The 25,256-nt window shown below is 45.2% G+C and overlaps 1 protein-coding gene across 6 annotated transcripts in view; it reads left to right on the top strand.

Moving 5' to 3' along the window:
* Positions 1 to 235: 235 nt before the first annotated feature.
* LOC128341879 (extracellular calcium-sensing receptor-like) overlaps positions 236 to 25,256 on the top strand; it is a 45,358-nt gene continuing 20,337 nt past the window's right edge. For 2 of the 6 annotated variants that reach the window (XR_008314629.1, XM_053288519.1), the window contains exons 1-2: positions 354 to 550; positions 7,258 to 7,549. Coding sequence is in view for 1 of the 6 variants with exons in the window: in XM_053288519.1 (XP_053144494.1) it covers positions 432 to 550; positions 7,258 to 7,549 (411 nt within the window). In the remaining 5 variants the exon portion in view is untranslated. The other 4 variants (XR_008314628.1, XR_008314630.1, XR_008314631.1 and 1 more) reach the window with 3 other exon arrangements.

Here is a 25,256-nt window from a genome sequence, read left to right as displayed (position 1 = left end):
GTGGCCAAACTTAGTCAAATCTCCACTGTAGCATAGCAACAAACCAAAACAATTTCCACCACCCAACTGCAATGGGGGGGGGAGGAGAGGCATATCTCTTCTACTTTTGCAAGCAGTTTTAAAGCAGTTTTTAAGATCACCCTTTTACTACAGCTAATGAAGCATAGCTATGTCAGTATCTCCAGTTTTGTTCCCAAATAAAATCAAGGTTGCTCACACAGAAAGCAGAAAGCCACGCATAGTCTCTGAGCCGAAAGGCCAAGACAGAGAAGGAGGGGCAGAAGCCAATGCCCACGCATGTGGTTTCAGTGACTGAGTCGGAAGGCTGAGAAGAGAGAGAGAAATCTTGAGGTTGGATGCTAGTTCTGACATATGAATAATGAGCCAGAGACAGAGGGCAGAGAGGAGGAGGGAATGAAAGGGGAGGAAAAATGGCGGCGAGGAGAGTAGACCGAGGCAAAATGCTGTTAGACCAGCTAACGGGCTGGGAGCAGCCCTCCTGGGAAGCAGAGAAGACAGAGACTGAAGGGAGGGAGCCAGGATCAGAAAGGTATGTTAGTCTTGAAGGAAGACATTCATGTTGATAATATTTACCGATCCAAGCCGTCTGTATCTTTAGGAGGCCGTGGGGAAGAGGCACTGGGAGGCTGGGGCTGCCCAGGCAGCTGTGGTTTGGTGTCCGCACATGGCTATGAGGCACAGGTTGCTTCAACAGCCTAAGATCCACATACTAATCCACAAGGCAGCAGTGGGGGCTTTCTTCCCCCACCCTGATAAGGCAGGCACCTCACTCCTGGGGGTCTCAGTAGGGCCCCTCTCCAAGTGTCTGTGTGCGTGCCTCCCTCCCTGTGTGTGTGTGGGGGGGTTCTTTTATAATCTCTCACCTAGCTGGTTTGTCATATCCCAGATCCAATACAGTCTCATCAACTCTTAAGTGTCACCATTCTAAAATAAACATTATTTGGTCTCCCACACTTCACACTAGTGGGGTCCGAATAACATGTTTACTGAATTTAGATGGCAACAATCCTGTTTATGCCTAGCTAGACCTGTCTGTGGTCAGTTCCCAAAGTTTCTTTGGTGCCTTCAATTCCAAGAGATATTATTTAGAGATAGCATGCAAAGAATTGTTATTAGGAATCTGCATATAAGAAATGTTATCAGGAGATATCTTATAAAAGCAATTCAGCAATTACTGTGTGAAAGTATGTATTCCAAATGCATGTATGTACTGATATCTAAAATGTGGTTTTCTAAGACGTTCTAATTATGATTAACATAGCAAGTTTCAAGCTAGTTCTATGATTGGCATCAGCATAGCACAAAGTATAAACATCTACAAGGTAGGACGGGGTAAATTTCCCTTCTCATCAGGCCTTGATTTCAGTATAAACAATTCCCTTCAGTTACTTTGGTTTAGCAGAACCAAAGTTCACACTTCAGACTCTTGCAAACCAGCCATTTTCGACACAGGCCTAAGTTTTGCTTTTTGGAACTGCAGAACTGCCAGTCCCAATCCCAGGGGGCTCACCACAGTCAGGGTGAGTGTGCTCTCGGTACAACCCATCCTGCTTAGCTGTAGCAGACAGCTTTAATCTGAACCAGCTCTTAGTGGATATGAAAAACAACCACATAGCCTGTATGAGTCCGGAAGACAAGTGCACTGGCCCTGAGCAAATGGAATGTACAAACTCCGAATGGGCAGGCCTTAGATGTAGAACGATTCCTGCTTTTCTTGATACCAATATTATATGTGTCATGCTAGCATCATAATTGCCTGGGACTCCAATTTTTCAATGCTTCCACGAATGGTGCTTATTCTGATAAGAACAGACACTGAGAACTGGGAAACTGGACATTGAAAAACTCTAGCAGTATTTCCCAAAAAGTGTAATGCTAGAGTGAATACTAGATGTCGGGTGAGATGGGCCTCCCCCAAGATTAGGTTCACCATTGACCTGAGTGTCATCCATTAACCCATGAGGTTTACCGAGATGGGGAAAACTATTATTGATTTAACTTTATATTGATTTAACTGTATTCTCTTTTACATCACTTCAATTCTAATAATTTGTTAGGTACCATGATACATACAGAATATGATGCTTATCCAATTAGTTGACAGTTTCATAATACAGGGAATGTGATTGTCAGATAAAAGCAGGGCGGGAAATATGCCCTGACCTAGGCAGGAAACACCAGTTGCTTATGGTAGTGACTGGGCCAGGCCAGGGCCACGAGATGGCTTAAGGTTAGGGTTAGAGCAAGGGAATGGAAGACTTGCAGCTGTGTTCTCTAGCTTAAAGTCCTCAGATTGCGGCTGGAGAAGCTGGAGCTTGAAGTGCAAGAAGCAGGAAGAACTGCTCTGGAGGCTTGTGCATTTCGATTCGGCAACAAAACGTTTTGTGTCCAAAATGTTTTGTGTCCAAAAATGGCATTTTCAGATGTTTTGTATACAAATCGAAATGAAAAAATTAAAAACATTTTTTTTGTATACAAAGCGAAATGACCCTATTTCGGAGCCAAAGTTTTGTTCTTCAGGAAACATTTTGGACCTTTGGTCTTCTGACTGCAGCAACCAGTGAGGCAGTGAGTGCTTGTCAAGAAATATAGCAGAAGATAAGGAGATGATATGCAAAAAGCAGGCACAGCATCCCTGAGGAAGCTCATTTCCTTGGAATGCGTTGTATTGTAATGCAATTGTGTGCTAAGAAATTCTGATTAACCATTGCCAGCTGTAACAAACAACAACAATACCCTTAATGTTTCCACTCTGTCTGGACTGATTGCTTTGAGAATGTGGCAAGATGTGGCAAGGGTGTGTGTGTGTGTGTGTGTGTGTGTGTGTGTGTGTGTGAGGAGTTTGGTTCAATTCATTCAACAAGTTAGTTACTCAGTCGCTTCTGCCTTTCTGCCTTATTTAAGAGAGAAAGAAAGAACTAGTTTTGCATTGCATGTCTAAACTCAAGTTTCCATGATGCCATGCTTGCCTTGCTGCCAGCCTGAGCCCAGCATGCAAGCCTGCTATGGCTACAGCATGCTGCTGCATGCCAGCCTGGGAATTGATTAATCTGCTGCTGCATTGCTTGCTTTTTTGTTCCAGAAGATTTTCTTTTCCACCCCCTTGAGAGAATCACTGCCTGACCATGCCCTGTGCCAGCAGCCACCAGTGCCCTGAGTGAGTGGGGAGGCAAGTTGGAGGGAGGTTTGTGGTTGCAATTGAATTTGGGGAATGCAAGTTGGAGGGAGGTTTGGAGTTGCAATTGAATTTAAAAAGTTCTGTATTGTGGTTTAGTTTAGAGGAAGTTTCAACAGGGGTTCTGTGTGGGAGAATCTAGCTATTGTGTAGCTATAGTTATATTTTGTCTCTCTGTTCCCTTACTGCTCCCTGTTTAGTTACAGTGTGTGTGTGTGTGTGTGTGTGTGTGTGTGTGTGTGTGTGTGTGTGTTGCAATTCAAATGCCTCCCTAGAATGGTTCCCTAGAATGGTTTGTTCTGCTGTATTTTGGGACCTCATCAATGGGCATCCTTCTGGTTCTCTCTCTCTCGGGACTTCTTTGCAATGAAGATTGGGTCATATTGTGAATTCTATTCTAGCATCATCATTATTTTTATTCAAACTAGATTGCTTGCATTGAATAGGTTGTGGTGCCACAGGCTCCAATCTGTTGCAGAAGAGTAAAAACAAAATGCACAAAGTCTGCTGCCTCTGTGTGATCTTGACTAGTCTGTCTGACTCTGCTGCATCTGTGTGATCTTGCTTTGGAAACCTGGTTCTTTGTAAAGCTCTGTTGTTGTTCTTGATGTGTTAAAAAAATGTCTGTGGATGAGAACTACTTGCCTGGTAGAGGAGGGAGGGCAGGGCACACTTGATGCTGCTGTTGGCCGTAGTTTGCTGCATCTGATGCTTGATTTGGAAACCTGGTTCTTTAAGAAGCTCTGCTAGTCTGCTGTTCTCTATTGTTGTGTGTGCTGCCTGGCAATGATTTTCTATGAATTGTTGAAGTTTGCATGTCTTTGTGGCAAATTTGGGGCAGAAAGGGGGTAGAGCAGTGGGTTGGGCATTAGCACCCCAAGGGGTGCCTGCCCACAACCCAGATTGCGAATGAGTTAGCAAAAGGACTGATTTTAAATTGATTTCTGAAGTTTATTCGTCTTTAAGGTTTTATCCCATAGGGAACAATGGAGGTTTCAGCAGCCCCATAACTGTACTGGGGGGGGGTGCTGGGGTGTCCCAGAGTGAGTGGTGGTTTATTGCACAAAGGGTGCCCAAACACACCCATGGGTTGTCAACCCATGGGGTACTGGGTTTTGTTGTTTCTGAGTTGTTCTCAGTGTAGATTCTCTGGTAGCATATGAGATTTCCAATGACAAACCATGAATCCTCTTTCATATGCTACCAGAGAATCACCATTCAGAACACCTCAGAAACAACCAAACCCTGTACCCCATGGGCTTGTGGGTATGGGTGTGGTTGTCACCCTATGTGCTCTACACCACCACTCACTCTGGGTCACCCCAGTGCCCCCCAGCTGGAGTTATGGGGCTACTGAAACCTCCATTATTCCTTATGGGGGAAAACCTTAATGACGCATGAACTTCAAAAAATCACCAAAAATCAACCCTTTGCCCAATTCCTTTGAAAATATTGTGGTAGTTCCTTGCCCCCACTGGGGACTACCACCCACACTACTCTGCTTTGGTCCAACCCCCCCCCCCCCCAATGTGAAGCTATACTTTTGCTGAAACCTCCATTATTCCATATGGGAAAAATCAAAAATTCACCCAAAATCAGCCCTTTGCCCAGTTCCTCTGAAATTTGGGTGGTAGGTTCCACCCATTGGGCACTATCACCCCCCTGCACTAGTTTTGCCCCAGGGCCATTTTTTAAAATACAAAATATTTCAGATTCGGATTTTTCAATTTCAAACAAAGAACAAAATTGGGGTGTTTCAGATTGGTTGATTTCAAACAAAGAACAAAATGGGGGTATTTCAGATTTGGGCCAAAACAAAACAGAAAACAAAACGCACAACCCTACTGCTCTGATGACCTGTCATTGGTGATGCTTATCAAGGAGGTGCCAGCTGTCCACCTCAGAAATGGAGTAGATTACATTGGGCTACATAGAGAATGGCTGAACTTAGCATAAGGTCTCTTTGTATATACTAACAGAATAGTCTTGTCCTGAATTTGGGGAGATATTTCTTCACTGCAAGCCAGTTCAGCCTTGCTGACCTGCACACTCATGGACCGCCAAAAGTTAACCGAATAGCTCTAGTGTGTCTTCACAAACATGTTTTCTCTGGCTGCACAGCTGCTCATGGAGCCATAGATAGACTGGAGGATATTGCAAGACAGATTCTTTCCTTATAATTATCAAAATCATGGTGATTGACCTTTTCTCTATGGCAAAACTCAAGGGATTCTTCCAAAGAACACCTTTGAAATAAGTCATGGAAACATTATAATAATGTGCAACGTGCAGAGCGTTCCAAGCCAGAAAAGGCTGGTGCATAAATACCTTCTGCACCTTTGAGGCTGGCCTGAGATTTAGGGACTATGTCCAGGAGATATTTAATATCAGCCCCTTCAAATCTGAAGCTCTGCCTGGATCCTATTCACATTAGTAAAGTCATTGCACCTGTAATCTTGGGGGAAGGGGTGGATTCTGATTAGCGAGTTCTCCTGATCCAGTCAGGGTGTGTGAGAGTCTGGCTATAGCAGGGATATTCAGAATGAAACTGCTGCTGCTGTTGTTGCTAATTCTTTTGCTGCTGCCCCATGTGCTCTGTGGGACCCTGAAGGCAAAATGCCCATTAAGTCTGGTAAGCGACCAAGAACGAAGATTTAATTATTACAAGCCAGGAGACTATGTGATTAGTGGGGTCACATCTACCACAAATACTGTATTTCTACCATACGTTTTCTTCAAGCATCCCACTGCTAATTTTATTGAGTAAGTAGTAATGATGGATTTATTTCCATGCCACCTTATTCTGCTTTGTTACTTCTGTGTTATTGCTTCAGCTTTATTGATTCTGATTTGCTTTATTGATTTTGATACTGATTTGCTCACACATTTTTGGTATGAAAACAGGGGTGCTAAGTTGATTTTAATTGTTTTTATTTTGTTGTAAACTACTCGGAGCCATTCTTGGAAGGGCGGTATATACATCAATTAAATTAAATTATATTAAATTATATTAAATTAAATTAAATTAAATAAGTTCATCCCAACTATGAAATGCATGTGAACATAAGAACAGCCCTGCTAGATCAGGCCCAAGGCCCATCTAGTCCAGCATCCTGTTTCACACAGTGGCCCACCAGATGCCACTGGAAGCCTACAGGCAGGAGCTGAGGGCATGTGGTCTTAGCTTCTCTAGTTCATATACATAGTATGATCCTGAGTGGGATAACTCTTGCCCATTGCTTTTTCTTATTCAATAATAATGTTAGGTAGGAGAACAGGAATCCAGCAACAAACTGGAAATCTATACAAGGTCCAGACAATGCTATATGTGAGAGCTGAAACCAGATGCCTGAGATTTTCTGTGTGGTCCCCAACCTAGACCCAAATAACAAGAGCACACAATCTTGTTATGACATGCCTTGAATATTTTGAATAGTGTGAGATGTAGGCAGAGGAATTGCATGAGATGTAGGCATTAAGTCTTTATCCTGGGTTTTCTCTATAGACACAGTGAATATCTGCACTTTTTATTGGTCAGTTGTATTGCATTTTATTAGTACTAGATGTATTGATAAGTTTGGTTATTGTATTAGTTTGAATTTCCTGTGATGGCTACAGAGGAAAGCTCATCCTTTGATTTCAACGCAGGAAAACCCATCCATTCTCCTTACAAACACCAAGAGCAATCTTCTCTCCCTCTTGCAACAATGCCCCTCATTTCAAGAACCTCTTTAGGTGTTTGTTTGTAATTGAATAAATGTGTCCACATGCACACACATTCACACCCATCAGCTTTGGAGAGTACATCTGTCCTGCTTGTGTGTTCAAAAGGTAAGTGGCTTTTCACCTTGTAGTAAAAAAACCTCTCCCATCCATACATGCTTGCATATCCATAATGTTGGGAGCAGTAACTGAACTTCAGGCTCTGGGTTAACATGAAGATAGTTCTGCAATCTCAGATCTCAATGGTCTAGGAAAGTGTTTATAGCCAAAGAAGCAAGAGCTTGACATGTTTTCATTGAATGAAAGAACAAAACATGACACACATATTTTTGTCCCAGTCTTCCAGGCATGAATTCATGGCATCTCCTGCCGTTCTTGTTTGCCATTCAAGAGATCAACCAGAATCCGAGACTCTTACCCAACATCACTCTCGGCTACAATATCTATGAGAACTATTTCAGTGCAAAAATGACCTTTGATGCCATGTTAGACTTCTTGTCTCCTGGGCAGAAGGATATTGCCAACTACATTTGTGAAAGAAAGAATAACTTGGTGGCTGTGATTGCAGGGGCTGAATCTGAAATCTCTAACCAGATGTTGAGCATGCTGGGCATCTACAAAATCCCATTGGTATGAATAAGTGGTGGTGGTGACTGTGGTTCAAGCTGTATCTCATTCCACATTGCAATCTCTTTAGGGAAGTCAAGATAGGTATGAAAAAGTGAGGCCAGCCATGGAAGTGGGGATGGTGCCAGAGGACCCAGAACTTTTAACAGTTGCATGATAGGCAGACATTCAACAAGTGTAATTTCACTAGTTGACCAGATCCTAGTCATAGTATTTTTCAGAAGGGAGGGAGGGAGGGAGAGGGAAGGAGGGAGGGAGGAAATGGTTTGACTGTTTTATCTGCTGCACCACTTTCTGAGCACCGTTCTCTCTATATCTTATTTGATTAGCGATGGCTGTAGGCATAAGGGGAGACAATCAGAATATTAGCTATGGTGTGGTAGTGAAATTGAATTAACATTTTGATTTTACTACAAATGTTTCTTCGGGTTTCAAAGAAAGAAAAGAAAAAACTATTTACTAAAAAACACAGCTTTTTTAAAAAAATACTATTATTTATACTGTTTTTCCCCATTGCACTTTCTTGAAATCACACAAAAGGTTAGTGCTTTTACCCTATTACAATCAGTTACCTCTCTAGCATTAACAGTAAACAACTAATCCCTTACAGATTCTTCCCCCCTCCTAGAGTTTATCTTTCCTTCTACCATGGACCAGGGTTTCCCTTAGAAGCTGTGTGTATACAAAACATAACAGGAATAATTGTTACTTTATTTCTCAGATTTCACTGAGAAATAAATCCAGACTGAGGGGTAACTTATAGATACTGCCTGCCTCTTGACTAATGGAACATGCAGTACTGCGGGATCACTCCTGCAGCTCTATCAGTTCCCTAACATGTGTGTTTTTGCACAATGGAGAAAGCATGTACACCTCCCAGAGTGCTCTCTTGTGCTCTCAAAGCCCTGTGTTGCAGCAGAAACATGCCACTGCCCTCAGTGATGTGATTCTGCTGTGACAAGGGACTTTGGGAGAGCAAGAGAGCACTCTGTGAGAAGTGCCCGCTGGCCCTGTTATGCAAAAATGCATGTGTAAGGGAGCTGATGGAGCAGCAGGTGGTCCCATTGCATTCTCAGAGATGCTATTTGCACACATGCATCATGAGTCAAGATGTCAGTCAGCGTCCGTCTGTCTGTCTCTGCCTGCCTACCTGCCTGCCTATCTCTTTCTCAGCTGTTCTGAAGGGGTCAGAATAAGTGCTGCTTACTTCTTTCAGTCTTCTCTCCACTTCCAACTACAGATTGAAACTATTAGTCTACAGACTCAAATATAAGACTACAGATCCAAACTGTGTCCTCGCCAGAGCTCAGTTTCCCATTATATATATTTTACCTCACAACTTCCTACCCTACCAGGCTTGTGACATAGCACAACCGAAATTACTTTCACCCCCCACTGCAACTCTCACCTTAGCTGCCCCACAGCTCTTCCCCAGTTGCCCTTTGGAATCTTTCCAGAGGGTAAAGGCCATTCCTCCCAGAGCAGAACCTCTAACTCAAGGCTCTGCAGACATGCTTGAAAGTGGATTAAGCCTTTAGTGCCTGTTTCCCCACAGTTTCTATTGAGGGGTTCTGTGGCCGCTCAGGAATCTCTCTAGAGCAGGGGGCCCCAACCTGTGGTCCTCCAGATGCTGCTGAACTCAGGGGTAATTTTGGAGCCTGGACCTAGAGGCCTTTTGGAAGCACCACCATCAGAAAAGCTGCAGTGTATTATTTTTAACAACATAACATGCTCAGGAAAAGATAGATCTTCTTCTTCTTCTTCTTCTTCTTCTTCTTCTTCTTCTTCTTCTTCTTCTTCTTCTTCTTCTTCTTCAATATCACATATTGCATGTAAAGGAAACAGTCCTTCAAGGCTTCCAATCTCCCCTCTTCATCCCTCACCTCCACTCCAGCAAAGTGGGGGAGAAACACAGTAAAGAAACTCTTCGGGTGGCAGGGGCAGTGGGGAAGAGGGGGAGAAATGTGCTGGAAGTGGTGGGAAGCAAATCTTCTTCCAAGTCCCCTGGTTTTCTACTACACCTGCTGGCTGCTGCTGTTGCAGCCACATTTCTTCTCCCCACATGCCACTGCATCCCCCTCCAGCTACTGGTAGGCAGCTGCTGAGCCTGCCAGCTTGAGTTGTCCATGGCTCCTGCTGCCTTGACTTGCACTCTTCCTCCCTCCCTTCTCAACAGCGATAACACTGATGCGGCCGTGTCACAACGGTGTTATGTGTACATGTATGCACACACTGCGTGCAGGCACAGTTGAATGACCAGGTGGAAGTGGCTGGCTGTTTGCTGGCTCGACACCCTTCTTGCCCTCCTGGCTGGGCCCCATCGCGACCACACATGCTGAGCCTGGCTCTACTGGGCAGGGCAGGCAGCACTGCAGCCAGCCATCACTGCTTTCCTGGCCATCGCTTGTGCAACTTGCGCAAGCAGGTTCGGCCACCTGGCATGGCACGGTCAGGCTGCTCAGCATTTGGAGGCCCCCCCCAAGCCTAAAGTGGACCAGATCTCTACCTGGGTATTCAGTCCAAAGAGCGCTACTGGCTGAACTACAACTCCCATCACCCCCAGCCACAATTTATTGTACTTCAGTCACATTTGGAGGACCACAGTTTGGGAACCCCCAAACTAACCTAGTGTTTCTGCTCAGGGGGTTTAGGTGCTCTCAGGCAGTCAAGCACACAGGCCATCCATGCAAGCCCATACAGAGACAGGACCCAAAGATCCAGTTTGCCAGTTTGGAAATTGGTCTCAAAAATAAAATAAACCCCAATCTCTTCTTTTCCATACTAGATCCATTACAGTTTTCATAGTGGTGCTGTAAAAGATAAAGCTCATTTGCCTTTTTTCTATCGGATGTCAAATGATCATGGAATGGCCACCTTTGTTGGAAGTTAAAGGACTTTGCGCTGTCTCTTTGCCTCAGACAGTGGAGGACAGACTAGTAAGTCAGAGGGCTAGAGAGTCAAGACATTGGTCATCCCTTCTCCACTGCTCTGATGCTATCCCTTTGAAATGTAGATTGCTACTCTTAGGGATTCAACTTCCTCCTTCCTCTCTCTCTTCCCTACCTGCCCCTCTACCTTGCAACATGGCAAGCCTCTCTCCCTGCACCATGTGTGCAGAGAAGATGCAGAATCCATCTGCATCCAGCTAGATAGATAGATTAGAGATCCTAACTCCTCACTTTCCTATCTAGAATGGAGTTCCTTAATAAATGCCTTATACTGTATATTGATTTGAAACTATGAATTGGCTCCAAGTTACTTTACTCTCAGGATACACGCATGCCTAACTAAATGTCCGCTGTGTTGTGCCTCTGTGCACTCTGCTATAATGAGAAAGGGATTCTCTCACCACAGAGAATTTTCAACAACCTTGTTCCAAACAGTGTCTTTGGGGAACAATTTGTGAACACATATCTGTGCTAATCAGGAATGGTCTTTGTGTCACTTTCTCCAAAAGCCTCCCAGTGCTGGGTAAGTACATCGACAATGATGTTAAGTTTCTAGTGCAGAGACAAGCCAATGTGATTGTTTATCACATAGATATTCATGCTCTATTTATTCTAATAACACTGCTGCAATTAGCTGAAAGGTGGGAAAAACAAATTGTTTGGAAAGTCTGGATTGCAACATCTTTAGAGGACATCAGCTTACAGACCAGCTGATATCCAGCACATCCATGGTTCTTTCTCCTTCTCATTCCAAACACAAAAAAGGACAAAACATGACAGTTCAGATGCATTACTTGATGTCATCATGATGCTTTGGGAGAAGGGATTTAATTGTTTGTATTCCAATCTTGAGTTGTCTATCAAAGGCAGATACACAGAGAAAGAGACACTGAAAGGTTGTCCCAAGATGTGGTAGAAAGATTTATGTCTCAAGACAGCTACAGAATTTACAACACTATCCAGTCTGTGGCACATGCCCTAAATGCTAGGTATGCGCACAGAACCACCTGGCCCGGTAAGTGTTCAAACCGAACTTGAACCGCACCAGCCAGTTTGCCCCCCTTAGAACCCCTCCCAGTTCAGTTTGGTCCAGGGGCGGTTTGACAGGCCTTTAAACTTTTTTAAATTGCTCCATGGCAGTTCCCCTCCCCCGCTGGCCTTCCTTCCTTTAGAAATAGCCTGGTTCGGGAATCTTCAGCCCTTTTCAGGCCTATTCCCTGGCACAGTGGCCATTTTGGAGGCTGCCATGCCTGTGCAGTGGTACCGTGCATTGCCGGGTCATTACCCAGGCCACACAGGGTCCCACTGCTCAGGTTCAGCGGCTTCAAAAAAGTAGGGGTGTGCATTTTGGAATTTTCTTGTTTCGATTTGTATCTGAATCGAAACATCCCCATTTTGTTTTGTAGCCCAATTTTCCGAATCTGAATCCGAATCAATTTGGATTTTTAAAAAGGGTCCCAGGGCAAAAAGAGTGGGTGGTGGTGGTAGTGTCCAATGGGTGGAAGCTACCACCCAAATTTCAAAGGAATTAGGCAAAGGGTTGGTTTTTTTGGTGAATTTTTTTAAGTTTACACATCTTTAAGAATTTTCCCCTTAGGGAATAATGGGGATTCCAGCAAATGTATTGCTTCAAATCAAGGGGAAAGGGATGACCCAGAAAAGAGTGTGGTGGGTGTTAGTGCCCAATCGGGGCAAGGAAACTTCCAGAATTATTTCAAAGGAATTGGGCAAAGGGCTGATCTTTAGTGATTTGTTGAAGTTTACGTATCTTTAAGATTTCTCCCATAGGGAATAATAGAGGTTTCAGCAGCCCCTTAATTCCACTTGGGGGGCACTGGGGTTGCCCAGAGCGAGGGGTTGTGTAGTGCACATAGGGTGCCAACCACCCCCACACCCACAAGCCTGTGTGGTACTGGGTTTTGTTGTTTCTGAGGTGTTCATTGTAGATTCTCTGGTAGCATATGAGATTTTCAGTGAAAAACAAGAATCCACTCTCATATGCTACCAGAGAATCTACACTCAGAACACCACAGAAACAGCAGAACGCAGCACCCCATGGGTTAGCAATCCTTCCCCTGGCCAATGTGAGGTCAGTAAAGAGTGGGAAGAAGCAAAAGAGCCAATGGGGAACAAGGAGGGAATTGTCAGCTGGTCAGCCCATGATTTAGGTCACTGATCAGAAGGCTGGAAGGGTGGGAAATTCAAAGAGATGTCAAACACAACATGGAGACTGACTCAGAGATCACTACAAAATGGAGGTCCAAAACAACAAAATGTTTTGTAACCGAAACAGGGACGTTTTGTTTTGTATACAAAACTTTTGGATCTGGAAAATGGGTGTTTTGTTTTGTCTACAAAACACCCGAAACAGGCTGTTTTGGGTACAAAATGTTTTGTATCCGAAACGTTTCGCACATCCCTACAAAAAAGGCCACCCCGACAGGAAATAGGCCCGGAAAGGGCTGAAGATACCAAAAACGGACGATTTTTAAACGAAGGAAGGCCGGCGGGGGGAGGTGGGAACCTCTGCAGACCCCACCACCACCACTTTGGAGAAGCCTCCTGGAGAGGGCAAATTAATTCTTTTTTTAAAAAGTCTTGTTGAAACCCCTAACTGGGGTGGGGGGTGCTTGGTTCATGGTCAAGCCGAACTGGGGGTGGTTCGACATTGTTTTGGTTTCGAGCCTGTTTGCACATCCCTACTAAATGTTCCACACTCATCCAGACTTCATTGGAGGATGATGGAACATCAATGACACTGTCATGGCAGGTATTTCCTTTTCCTCATAGTTACTCTTGAAATTACCATCAGTTGTGCAAGAGCAAGTCAAGAGACTCTAAGAGGTTTTCAAGTGTAGTGTTGGTCTGAATATTAAACACTGTCAGCAGAGCTGGGTTCTGAAGAAACTGCTCAGAATCATAGTTCATAAATCAAAGAAACTTCACTTAAAATAAGAAAAACTTAGCTGGGCTACATGGCTGTTTGGAGAGAGAGAGAAGTCTATAAGATTGTACTCGTGACCAGAGATTCCTGGGTAGGAGAGGGTTAACTCAGGAATCTCTGGTTGTCTGGGGCATTGGGAGTTCTCCCCAACAAAGAGTTCTGAGCCTGTGTACCCCAGATTTGCTAAGAAGCCATTAGCATAGGAATCTCCCCACCCCTCAATTGCCATTGCAATCCAACACTCCTCCTCAATGATAAGTGGATTATTCCGCACAGTTCATCTTCTTCACAAGATCACTGTGACAGTCTACCTTGCTCCGTGCGGGTGGGTGGGTGGGGAGAGTTCCCTGGGAAATTATTTGTCTTCAGATAAAATCCAGTCTCTTTTGGCTTTGACTGCAACAATGAATCTCTAGGGGGATTGATTGCACACCTTCATTTCTTCTATTCATTTTGACTGTATTTTCAACAGTGCCAACTGTCAACTGCCATGTGCCAACTATACCCCACTGCCACCTGCAAAGCAGTGGGGTACTACTACTCAGTTCATGTTCTAGAATTTTTTTTCAAGTGTTTAGGCTCTTTGGTGTCTAATAACCTTTCCTCATAATGAATCTCTATGAGGATTCATTACACACCAAAGAGTCTAAACACCTCAAAAAATTCCTAAAATATAAACTGAGTACCCAGTGGCTTGTGGGTTGGGGGGTGGTTGGAACATGGGATGCCAGTAATTCCCCACCCCCACCTGCAAAGCAGTAGGGTCAAAAAGAACAGAAGAAATGAAGGTGTGTAATGAAGACACCAAAGAATCTAAACCCTCAAAATACCTTAAAAAAATAAACTGAGTACCCCAGTGTGTGTGTGTGTGTGTGTGTGTGTGTGTGTTGGTGTTGGTGGTGGTGGTGTGTAGTTGACACATGGCAGGTGACAGTTGGCACTGTTCAATGATAGTCAAAATGAATAGAAGAAATGAAGGTGTATAATGAATCTTCATAGGGATTCATTATGAGGAAAAGTTATTAGACACCAAAGAATCTAAACATTTCAATATTCCTAAAAATTAAAATGAGAGCCGCACTGCCTTGCAGGTGTATGTGTGTGCGGGGGTGAAGTTTGTACAAGGCAGTTGATAGTTGGCACTGTCCAGTGACAGTCAAAATGAACAGAAGAAATGAAGGTGTGCAATGTATCCTCACAGGGATTCATTATGAGGAAAAGTTATTATACACCAAAGAATCCAAACTCTTGAAAATAATGACTGCACATTTTGCTTCATAACTCCACTTCTACAAGGGCTAGAGCTTAATTTTTTTAAGATGAAAGCTGGGGGTCCATGTTAGGGTTAGGCTATGGCAACTTTGAATCCCTATTGTTTCCTATGGCAGAAATGTTCAAAATCAGTAAAACCTAAAAACATTCATTAAAAGTCAACCAAGTGTCCCACTGCCTTGTAATTTGGGTGGTAGGTGGCACCCATGGGGATGTACCCACCACCCAAACTTAGTGCCCCTAGGCCATTGTTAAGTGGTCTGAATCAGTCTGAATCTGAATTTAATTGAAGCAAATACAAATCAAATCTGGAGTGATTGAGGTGGAGGGTAGATTTGGTCACAAAACAAATCAGGGGTGATTTGTTTTGGACACAAATTGAATCAAAAAAATATGATTTGTGCACATCCCTAATCTGCAATTCCTTTAGCTAAAATTTTCTTCCTCGCCTTCCTGAATCTTGTACACTTTTCTGTGAAAGTGCATGGAATGGCCTTTGGCACGTCATGAGAATTAAGGATGTGCAAACTGGCTCAAGGTCGAGCCAGTTTGCCATCGATCTGGTCTGGCTTGATGGCTTGCTTTCAAGCTGGACCAGGGCCGGTTCAGCTTGAGGTCATGCCAAACACCACATGCTGGCTCACAACCAGTTTGGGGGTTCTAAAGTAAACCGAACATGCCTGGTTTGGTTTGAGTCCAGTTCAGACTCGAAATGAACCAGGCAAACTGGTTTTGTGCACACCTCTACTGACAGTAGGCTTTTGTCTAGGTTTGGCACAAATAAAATATCTTTGACAAGGATCTTCCGTCTCCTTCTAGATGGTGTAGTCATTCAGGAGCCCTTGCCCAGTCCCCATGTTGTATTCTATCCGGTATCTGTTATGTTTTGTTGTTGAGAAGATTGTCCTAGTAGGGATCCTGTAAAGAATGTAGGGAGGGGAGGAGTCAGAAAGGAAAAGGGAGGGAAATGAGAAGGAGAAAATTGTGTTGTTTCTGAATAGACTTAGTTAAATCTAAATAAGCTTACTTTGTATTTGTGAGGGAAGCAACTATAAAGTATCGCATTACTGTCATGCATTTCCCATTTGTGAGAAAGAATGTGTGTTTTTTGCACTGTAGTCAATTTCAGTAAAAAACCTCTTATGTGGCTTGTTGTTCCTGAATCAATTGACCAGTCAGGTAGTAGGGGTGTGCACGGAACTGGCTGGTCTGGTCCGGTTCGAGTTCAAACTGGACCCTAGCCAGACTGGGCTAGTTCAGTCTGGCACCCCATCAAACCCCACCATGGGTTTGGTTCAGTCCAGGGAGGGGGGGATTCACAGATCTTTCACAGAATTTTTTTTTAAAATCTCCCCCTGCAAATGGTGTGCAACCCCCCCAATAAGGTCAGGGAGTTGGTTGGTCTGGAGTTGAGCCAAACCGGGGGTGGTTCAGCTCAACCCGAGTCTTCTACCCAAACCACTTTGACTTTGAACCAGTTTGGTTCCGAACCTGCTTGCACATCCCTACCTGGCATGCTGCCTTTATGGGTAGCTTTAAAACACCCATTCCATGATGCTTCAGTGTCCTAGTGTCCTTTTCCTTTTCTCCCCCTTCATCTGTGTGCATTGCTCAGCTTTCCAAACTGAGCAGTCTCTCTTTTGGTGGCTGGGATTTTTGGTCTCTGCCTTCCTTTCTATATCTTCTCCCACCTCAAGGGTTCTCTTCTATTCCCCTCAGCTGTGCTACAATCTTAAGCATTGAATTCACATACTCCTGCATCTCTTGGGGTTTTTGTAGTCTCATTCCATGCAGTTTATGCTTTAGGTACAGCTGATCATTTAAATTTGCTCACTTGTGAACTCTTTGGAGCTTGTTTCATATACCTTTTGAAGTCTGTTCTTTTCTGATATGACTCAGTTGGTCATCTTCAACAAATAGGCTTATGAGCGCTCTGGCTGGTCTATCTCTTTTGTCCCATCTTTCTGGATTCTGTCCTAGACTATTTGTGCTGAGCACACCACAAAGGTTATATTCGGGAAGGAGCATCTCCATCTTAAACTTCTGCAGCTGGTAGTTTCAGTTACTGAGCTTAGCCATGCTGGCCTTAAACTCCATGCTGTCTTCCAACTGTCTCCAGGAACCTTTCCAGATGGGTGGCTTTCAGGGATGTGCTCAAAACGCAATTTGGCATCCAAAATGCAGCACAATCTTTTTAAAAGGGGAGTAGCCTGGAGGAGAACGTACAGGGGGCTTGGACTTTGCCAGCTCATCTCATCGGCTTTGGCCAGAAGATATAATATAGCTTCCCCGGCTTGGAGAGCATCAGTTACTGTTTTGGGGCATCAGCCCAAAAACTTCCACCTGTAGGCACTCATTCTTTCTGCCCTGTCTTGGAGCCCTTGTGAGAGGAGTTTCTGGGTGCTTATAAGGATGGAGGAAGTGTTGGTGGGAGAGGCTAGTGGTCCAGTTTGGTCCCAGCTTCTCCTACCAGGCTACTCTGTTGTGGAGCAGGCTAGTGGAAGTGGGCAGCGGGGTGGAGTGGCTGTGGTCCATAAGAATGCCATTTCTCTTACCAGGGCCCCTGTGAGACAGTTGACTTATACTGTGTATTTTTGAGGCTGGGAAATAGAGATAGATTAGGGATTCTGTTGGTGTACCATCCACCCCAATGCCCAACTAACTCCCTAACTGAGCTGACGGAGTTGGTCTCGGAGTTGGTGATGGAGTCACCCAGACTTTTAGTGCTGGGGGACTTCAATATCCACTTGGAGGCTGACTTTTCTGGTATGGCTCAGGAGTTCATAGCGGCCATGTCAACTATGGGCCTATCCCAGTTAATTTCAGGACCAACTCATGTTGCCAGTCACACACACAATTTTGTCTTTTATTCAGATCAGGGGGGTGTTCCTTGGGTAGGGGATCCTGTGATTTCCCCATTGTCATGGACAATGTTAAAGTTGGTTTCATGGCCACAGTCTAGGCCTGCAGGGGTGGTGGACCTATTAAGATGGTCCGCCCGAGAAGGCTGCTGTATCAAGTAGGATTCCAAAAAGCATTGGGGGTTTTCAATCTTGGTGCTGCCAGTGATTCTGTTGATGCCCTGTTGCGAACTTGGAACAGGGAACTCACCAGGGCAGTAGACACAATTGCTCCTAAACGTTTCTTCTGACTTGCTTTAAAAGTGGTCCCTTGGTATACAGAGGAGTTACAGGGCCTGAAGCGGCAAGGAAGGTGACTAGAACTCAAGTGGAGGAGAATTCGGCTCGAAACTGACAGGACAGAGTATAGAGCCCATTTGAAGGTTTATGCAGAAGTGGTGCATGCAGCAAAAACAACAACAACAACAAACCAGTTCTGGTCTGCGCGCATTGCTTCTGCAGGTTCACATTCATCACAGTTGTTCCGGCTCAAGGGGAGTTTGATTCAGGCAACTTCCAGTTCGAACCAGTCCCCGGAGACCATGCTCTGCTGCCGTTCATTTAATGGGTTCTTTGCAGACAAAATATCTTGTATTTGGTCCAACCTGGACTCCACTGTTTTTGAAGAGTCTATTAAGATGGTGTCCAGCAATCCCTCTTGCATTATTAGATTGGATCAGTTTCAATCTGTGATGCCTGAGGACATGGATAAGCTGCTTGGAGTAGTGAAGCCTACCACGTGTTCTCTGGATCCTTGGATGACTTGGCTGTTTCTATCTATCAGGGGAATTTTTGGAGATGGCCTAGTTAATCTCATTAACTCATGGCTGAGGGAAGGTGGGGTGCTTCCTTGTTTGAAGGAGTCAATGATTAGACCACTTCTTAAGAAGCCTTCCCTAGATCCCTCAGCGATGGATAATTTAAGGCCAGTCTCTAATCTCCCATGGTTGGGCAAGGTGATTGAGAGAGTGTTGGCCAACCAGCTCCAGGCAGTTTTCTAGGAAACCAATTATCTAGACCCATTTCAAACTGACCAATTATCCAACCAATTATTTAGACCCATTTCAAGATTCCAGATGGTGGAGCTTGGTGATGGTTGCTCTTCAAAATGGGAACTATTATATAGAGTCCCTCAGGGCTCCATTCTGTCACCAATTCTTTTTAACATGAAACCGCTGGGTGAGGTCATCAGGAGATATGGTGCAAGGTGTTATCAGTATGCTGATGACACCCAAATCTTTTTCTCCTTATCATCATCATTAGGCAATGGAATAACTTCCCTAATTGCCTTCCTATGGACAGTAATGGGCAAGATGAGGGAAAACAAACTGAAGCTCAGTTCAAGCAAGATGGAGGTGCTCATTGTGAGGGATTGGAATTTGAGGGATCAGTTAGATCTTCCTGTGCTAGATGGGGTTACACCCCTCCAGAAGGAACAGGTTCGCAGCTTGGGAGTGCTCTTGGGTCCAGGCCTCACCCTGGTATCCCAGGTGGAGGCTATGGCAAGGAGCACTTTCTATCAACTTCGGCTGATTCGACAGCTATGAACATTCCTTGAGGGGGACGTTCTCAAAACAGTGGGCCACAAACTGGTAACATCCAGGCTTGACTATTGCAATGCGCTCTATGTGAGGCTGCCTTTGTACGTAGTTTGGACACTTCCATTAGTTCAAAATGCAGCAGCCAGACTGATCTTTGGGGTAACCCAGAGACCCCATATTATCCCTGTTCTCAAGCAGTTGCATTGGCTGCCAATATGTTTCTGGGCAAAGTACAAAGTGCTGGTTATCATCTTTAAAGCTCTAAACGACTTAGATCTGGGTTACCTTAGAGAGCACCTTCTTCTGTATGACCCCCATCGCACATTGAGGTCATCTGGAGAGGTCCATCTCTAGTTACCACTGGCATGCCTGGTGGCAACTAGGGATGTGTGAACGATGTTCAGTTTGATGGTCCAATCCAATGTACAGTTCGATGATCCGGTGTTGAACCAAACCCCCCTAGTTCGATTCGGCACTGAGCTGAACACCTCTGTTCACTGGCTTTCTGTACTGCTGCTGCTGCTCAGAGGGGCGGCAAGTAGGGGGTGTGCACGGAACCGCAGAGCTGCGGTCCGGCACTGTGGGGTGGGTTCCTTTAAGGGCGGGGAGGGTTTACTTACCCCCCCGCCACTTGCCCCCGTCCAGCGCGTGTATTTAATGTAATAATTGGGGCAGCAGGATACTTCCCTGCTGCCCCTTGTCCCTCTGCAATGCCGCCAGCTTTGACTCACAGTTTTGAAAATAAATTACTGCTGCCCAGTGCCAATAATGAAGTTGAAGAAGAAGCCGGCCTCCACTTCGGCGCCTCTCCGCCCAGCGGCTCCCCGAGGAGCCGCCGCCGCCTCCCAGCAGCCACTGAGAGCGGCTCTGCCATGGAGGACGCGCCGCGGCAACCCTCACTTCCGGCTACCATGCGACTTTCCCCCACATACAGAGTGGCTGCATTCTGCCACTCTGTATGCGGGGGAAGTCGCATGGAAGCCGGAAGTGATGCAACCCTCACTTCCGGCTTCCATGCGACTTCCCCCGCATACAGAGTGGCAGAATGCAGCCACTCTGTATGTGGGGGAAAGTCGCATGGTAGCCGGAAGTGAGGGTTGCCGCGGCGCCGCGGCGCGTCCTCCATGGCAGAGCCGCTCTCAGTGGCTGCTGGGAGGCGGCGGCGGCTCCTGGGGGAGCCGCCGGGCGGAGAGGCGCCGAAGTGGAGGCCGGCTTCTTCTTCAACTTCATTATTGGCACTGGGCAGCAGTAATTTATTTTCAAAACTGTGAGTCAAAGCTGGCGGCATTGCAGAGGGACAAGGGGCAGCAGGGAAGTATCCTGCTGCCCCAATTATTACATTAAATACGCGCGCTGGACGGGGGCAAGTGGCGGGGGGGTAAGTAAACCCTCCCCGCCCTTAAAGGAACCCCCCCCACCCGGACCCGGACCAGCCAGATCCGAACCGGTCTGGAAAGTCCGGAGGCCTTTACAATGGCTTCCAGACCGGTTCGGACACACCCCTAGCGGCAAGGGAGAGCTCCTTGCAGCTCCCCACCTCCCTTCCAAATGAGTGCACGCCCCCGTCACATCCCAATTTGGACCTCTCCAAAACCGTCTGCAATGGGGTGTGCACTCATTTGGGAGGGAGGAGGGGAGCTGGAAGGGGCTCTCCCTTGCCACCCCTCCGCACAGAGGCAGTGGACACTTCTTTAAGGTAAATGGGGGAACTTCCCTCCACACCACAACCCTCCCCATTGAAGCCACTGCTGCCCCATTCCGCCATGCAGGCAGCCATGTTTTATTGTAAAAGGAGGGACTTTCCCCTCATCCCCCGCTCCCCGCAGCCACCTCTGTGCAGCCTTCGCTGTCCCCCATCCCATCGCTCCGGCGGCTTTTAAAAGAAAAAAGGGGGATCTTGCCCCTTGCCACCCTGTCTGCGCATGCTCTCAAGGAAGTGGACTGGGTGTGGTTAATGAACTTTACTATTTGATTAAAGGAGTGCTGCGGGGGACGGGGGACGGGGTGAGAGGTGGCTGCTGACTTCATGGATTGCAGCTGGAGGGGAAATGGTACTACTGGCCAGAGTGGAAAGTGTACTACTGGCCCAACCTGTGCCATATGGGAGGAAGGAAGCCATGTGAGGAAGTCTCTCGTCGCCATCTCCGCTGCTGTCCAGGCAGGCAGCGCCTGAGCTCATCCAACAAATAGTCCCCCACATGATAAAAGACAGAACAGAATCACTACAACCCCAACTTCCCTGTGAAGCCACACAAAAGACATTTTGATGCTTCATGTGTCAGAACCTGGCTGCATTCCTATGTTCCTATCATAGAAGGAACTATATAAGACATAGTGGATAACATTCTCCACTTTACCAGCACCACAAGGTCTGCCAGTCTGTGAAGACAATACTGAGCTAGATAGACCTATGGTCTGACTCAGTATATGGCAGCTTCCTATGTTCCTATGTTCCTAAAGGTGTTGTTTCACTGCACGTTTGAGGAAACTCCTTTCAAGATATGGCTTGGGCATAGCTGGAAAATGTACAGTTGCAAAAGCCTTCCTCAGTGATACACGAATAGAATTAACAAGGTACTGCAAGAAACTTCTACGTTTCTTACAGTAGAGGTACCAAAATAAAAACCTTGAAAATTATACCACAGCTGCATCTCTACAAGCATCTCATTCAAGGAGCTGATCTCTAATGTTTTCTCTGCTCCAGGATCTAAGTTCCCCCACCAAAGGCAGGGAGTACAACTGTTGAATATAAGAGAGAAATTTAGTCCATTGATTCCTGTCCATATAATATAAATAACAAGATTTGATGAAATTATGTTCTGGGAGGCTGTCTTATTTCCTGAAGTACCTTAGCAATGCTAAATAGGGGTGTGCATTTTGGAATTTTCTTGTTTCGATTTGTATCCAAATTGAAACATCCCCATTTTGTTTTGTACCCAGATTTTCTGAATCCGAATCAGCCCTGCTTTGTTTTGTAGCCAAATTTTCCGAATCCGAATCTGAATCGATTTGGATTTTTAAAAAGGGTCCCAGGGCAAAAGGAGTGGGTGGTGGTGGTAGTGTCCAATGGGTGGAAGCTACCATCCAAATTTCAAAGGAATTAGGCAAAGGGCTGATTTTTTTTGTGAATTTTTTTAAAGTTTACACATCTTTAAGAATTTTACCATTGGGAATAATGGGGATTCCAGCAAATGTATTGCTTCAAATCAAAGGGAAAGGGATGACCTAGAGCAGAGTGTGGTGGGTGGTAGTGCCCAATGGGGGCAAGGAAACTTCCAGAATTATTTCAAAGGTATTGGGCAAAGGGCTGATCTTTAGTGATTTGTTGAAGTTTACGTATCTTTAAGATTTCTCCCATGGGGAATAATGGAGGTTTCAGCAGCCCCATAATTCCACGTGGGAGGCACTGGGGTTGCCCAGAGCGAGGGGTTGTGTAGTGCACATAGGGTGCCAACCACCCCCACCCCCACAAGCCTGTGGGATACTGGGTTTTGTTGTTTCTGAGGTGTTCATTGTAAATTCTTTGGTAGTATATGAGATTTTCAGTGAAAAACAAGAATCCACTCTCATATGCTACCAGAGAATCTACACTCAGAACACCACAGAAACAGCATAAACCAGCACCCCATAGGTTAGCAACCCTTCCCCTGGCCAATATGGGGTCAGTAAAGAGTGGGAAGAAGCAAAAGAGCCATTGTGGAACAAGGAGGGAATTGTCAGCAGGTCAGCCCATGATTTAGGTCACTGATCAGAAGGCTGGAAGGGTGGGTAATTCAAAGAGATGTCAAACACAAAATGGAGACTGACTCAGAGATCACCACAAAATGGAGGTCCAAAACAACAAAACGTTTTGTAGCTGAAACAGGGACGTTTTGTTTTGTATACAAAACTTTTGGATCTGGAAAATGGGTGTTTTGTTTTGTCTACAAAACACCTGAAACAGGCTGTTTTGTGTACAAAACGTTTTGTATCCGAAACGTTTCGCACATCCCTATGCTAAATGAACTCTGATGGAGATTGAAGGTAGCCTTACCTCCATTCATAGATAGGCAGCAGGAATGCCCTGGGGGAGGCCCAAAATCTTCCTTAGGAAGTTGTTCTGGACTATTTCCAACTGAGCAACAACCTTCTCTTCCCACCCTCAGAGCTCTCAATACCATATACATCAGTGATATCTCCTTTTCCTGAAACATTTTTAGTGTTGGGGCAATCAACTGCCCCCCTTTAGAGTAGAAAAGCTTTAGATTTGCCCCACAGAATGCTGATCAGTTGCTTCCTATATTCCTATGTTCTTATGCTAGAACAACATTAAGGTGTGCCTTCCATGCGAGGAACTTATTGAAGGTAGGGTTGCACGTTTTGTATTTTTTCTGTTTCAATTTGTACCAAATCTGAATCAACCCCATTTTCTATTTTGTCGAAAATTAAGCCTTCCGAAGCACCTCAGTTTTGTTTTGTATCCGAATTAATCCGAATCCAAATCTGAATTAATTCAGATTTAAAAATGGGTCACATGGTCAAAAGAGTGGGTGACGGTTATAGTGCCCAATGAGTGGAAGCTACTATAAAAATTTCAAAGGAATTGGGCAAACTGCTGGTTTTTGGTGAATTTTTGAAGTCTGCACATCTTTCAGATTTTCCCCATAGGGTATGATGGAGGTTTCAGGAAAAGTATAGCTTCACGCCAAGGGGGGTGGTGGCCCAGAGTGGAGTGTGGTTGGTGGTAGTGGCCAGTTGGTGCAAGGAAGCTACCACAATTTTTTCAGAGGAATTTGGCAAAGGGCTGATTTTTAAAGAATTAATGAATTTACACATATTTCAGATTTTCCTCATAGGGTATAATGGAGGTTCCTGCAGTTCCATAACTCCACTTGAGGGGCACTGGGGTGGCCCAGAGCAAGTGGCAGTATAGTGCACATAGGATGCCAACCACCCTCATGGGTTGCCAACCCATGAAGTACAGGGTTTTGTTGTTCTAGAGGTGTTCTGAGAGTAGATTCTCTAGTAGCATATGAGAGTGGATTCATGGTTTTTCATTAAAAATCTCATTTGCTACCAGAGAATCTAAACGCAACACCTCAGAAACAACAAAGCCCAGTACCCCAATGGGTTAGCAATCCAGGGGGGTGGTTGGCACCCTCTGTGCACTACACCACCACTCACATCAGGCCATCCCAGTGCCCCCCAGGTGGAGTTATGGGGCTGCTGAAACCTCCATTATTCCCTATGGGGAAATCTTAAAGATGCGTAAACCTCAAAAATTCCTAAGAAATCAGCCCTTTGCTCTATTTGGAATCTGGGTGCACCACCCTTGGGGCACTGCCACCCAACCCACTGTTTTGCCCCATATAAACAAGTTGAAAGAGTGAAGAGAATGATGAACAACAATGACACTTAATATTTGGCACAGTTATTTGAGAATTTTGCAGCGGGTGGGAGCCTGTCCCTGTGGCACTAGCACAGCAGCACAACCCATTTGTGGATTCCAGCAATCTTTCAATAAAAACACTCCCTCCCCATGAAAAAGTGACCACAGGTCATTTGAGATAGCAAGATAGACCAATGAACTACCTTGGTACTATGGAACAGCTTCAAATGTTCATTTAACTGAAGTGGAGTGAGCCGTAGGCCAAACAAATCAGCCTACTGTTCAGAATTCTTGAGATTTATCATCACTGCATTTAAGAAAGTGCAAAACCATGGATCATGGTTACAAGAAAGAAAAAAGCAACTAAGATTCCTGGGGATGTCAATAGATTGACAGGGGTATTCCCCACCCCGCTCCTTTTGTCTCCTGTAGTCCCATGTCGATGACCTGTCCCTGCAATGGCAGAAGTTATGAACCACTGGCTTAGACATCATGTCCCACCAAATTATATTGTGGTCTAAATTACATTAGACTGCTCAACTTGGGCAACAAAACTTAGACACCACTATAACTCATAAAAATCAGAAGGAAAACAAAATAGCTCTTCAAAAGACCCCTGAACAAGTCAAGAGATTCTTTCTAAACCTTTGGAAAGAAAAACCTGTGTAATTTCAGAACTTTCCTAACCAGCTTCTCGAAAAGCTTCTCCACACAATTTATACCATGGCTTCAGCAAG

Source organism: Hemicordylus capensis, chromosome 2 (genome assembly GCF_027244095.1).
Source record: "Hemicordylus capensis ecotype Gifberg chromosome 2, rHemCap1.1.pri, whole genome shotgun sequence".
Classification (NCBI taxonomy): domain Eukaryota; kingdom Metazoa; phylum Chordata; class Lepidosauria; order Squamata; family Cordylidae; genus Hemicordylus; species Hemicordylus capensis.
Note: the sequence above shows the minus strand (reverse complement) of the source record. Positions and strands in the feature narration are given on the sequence as shown.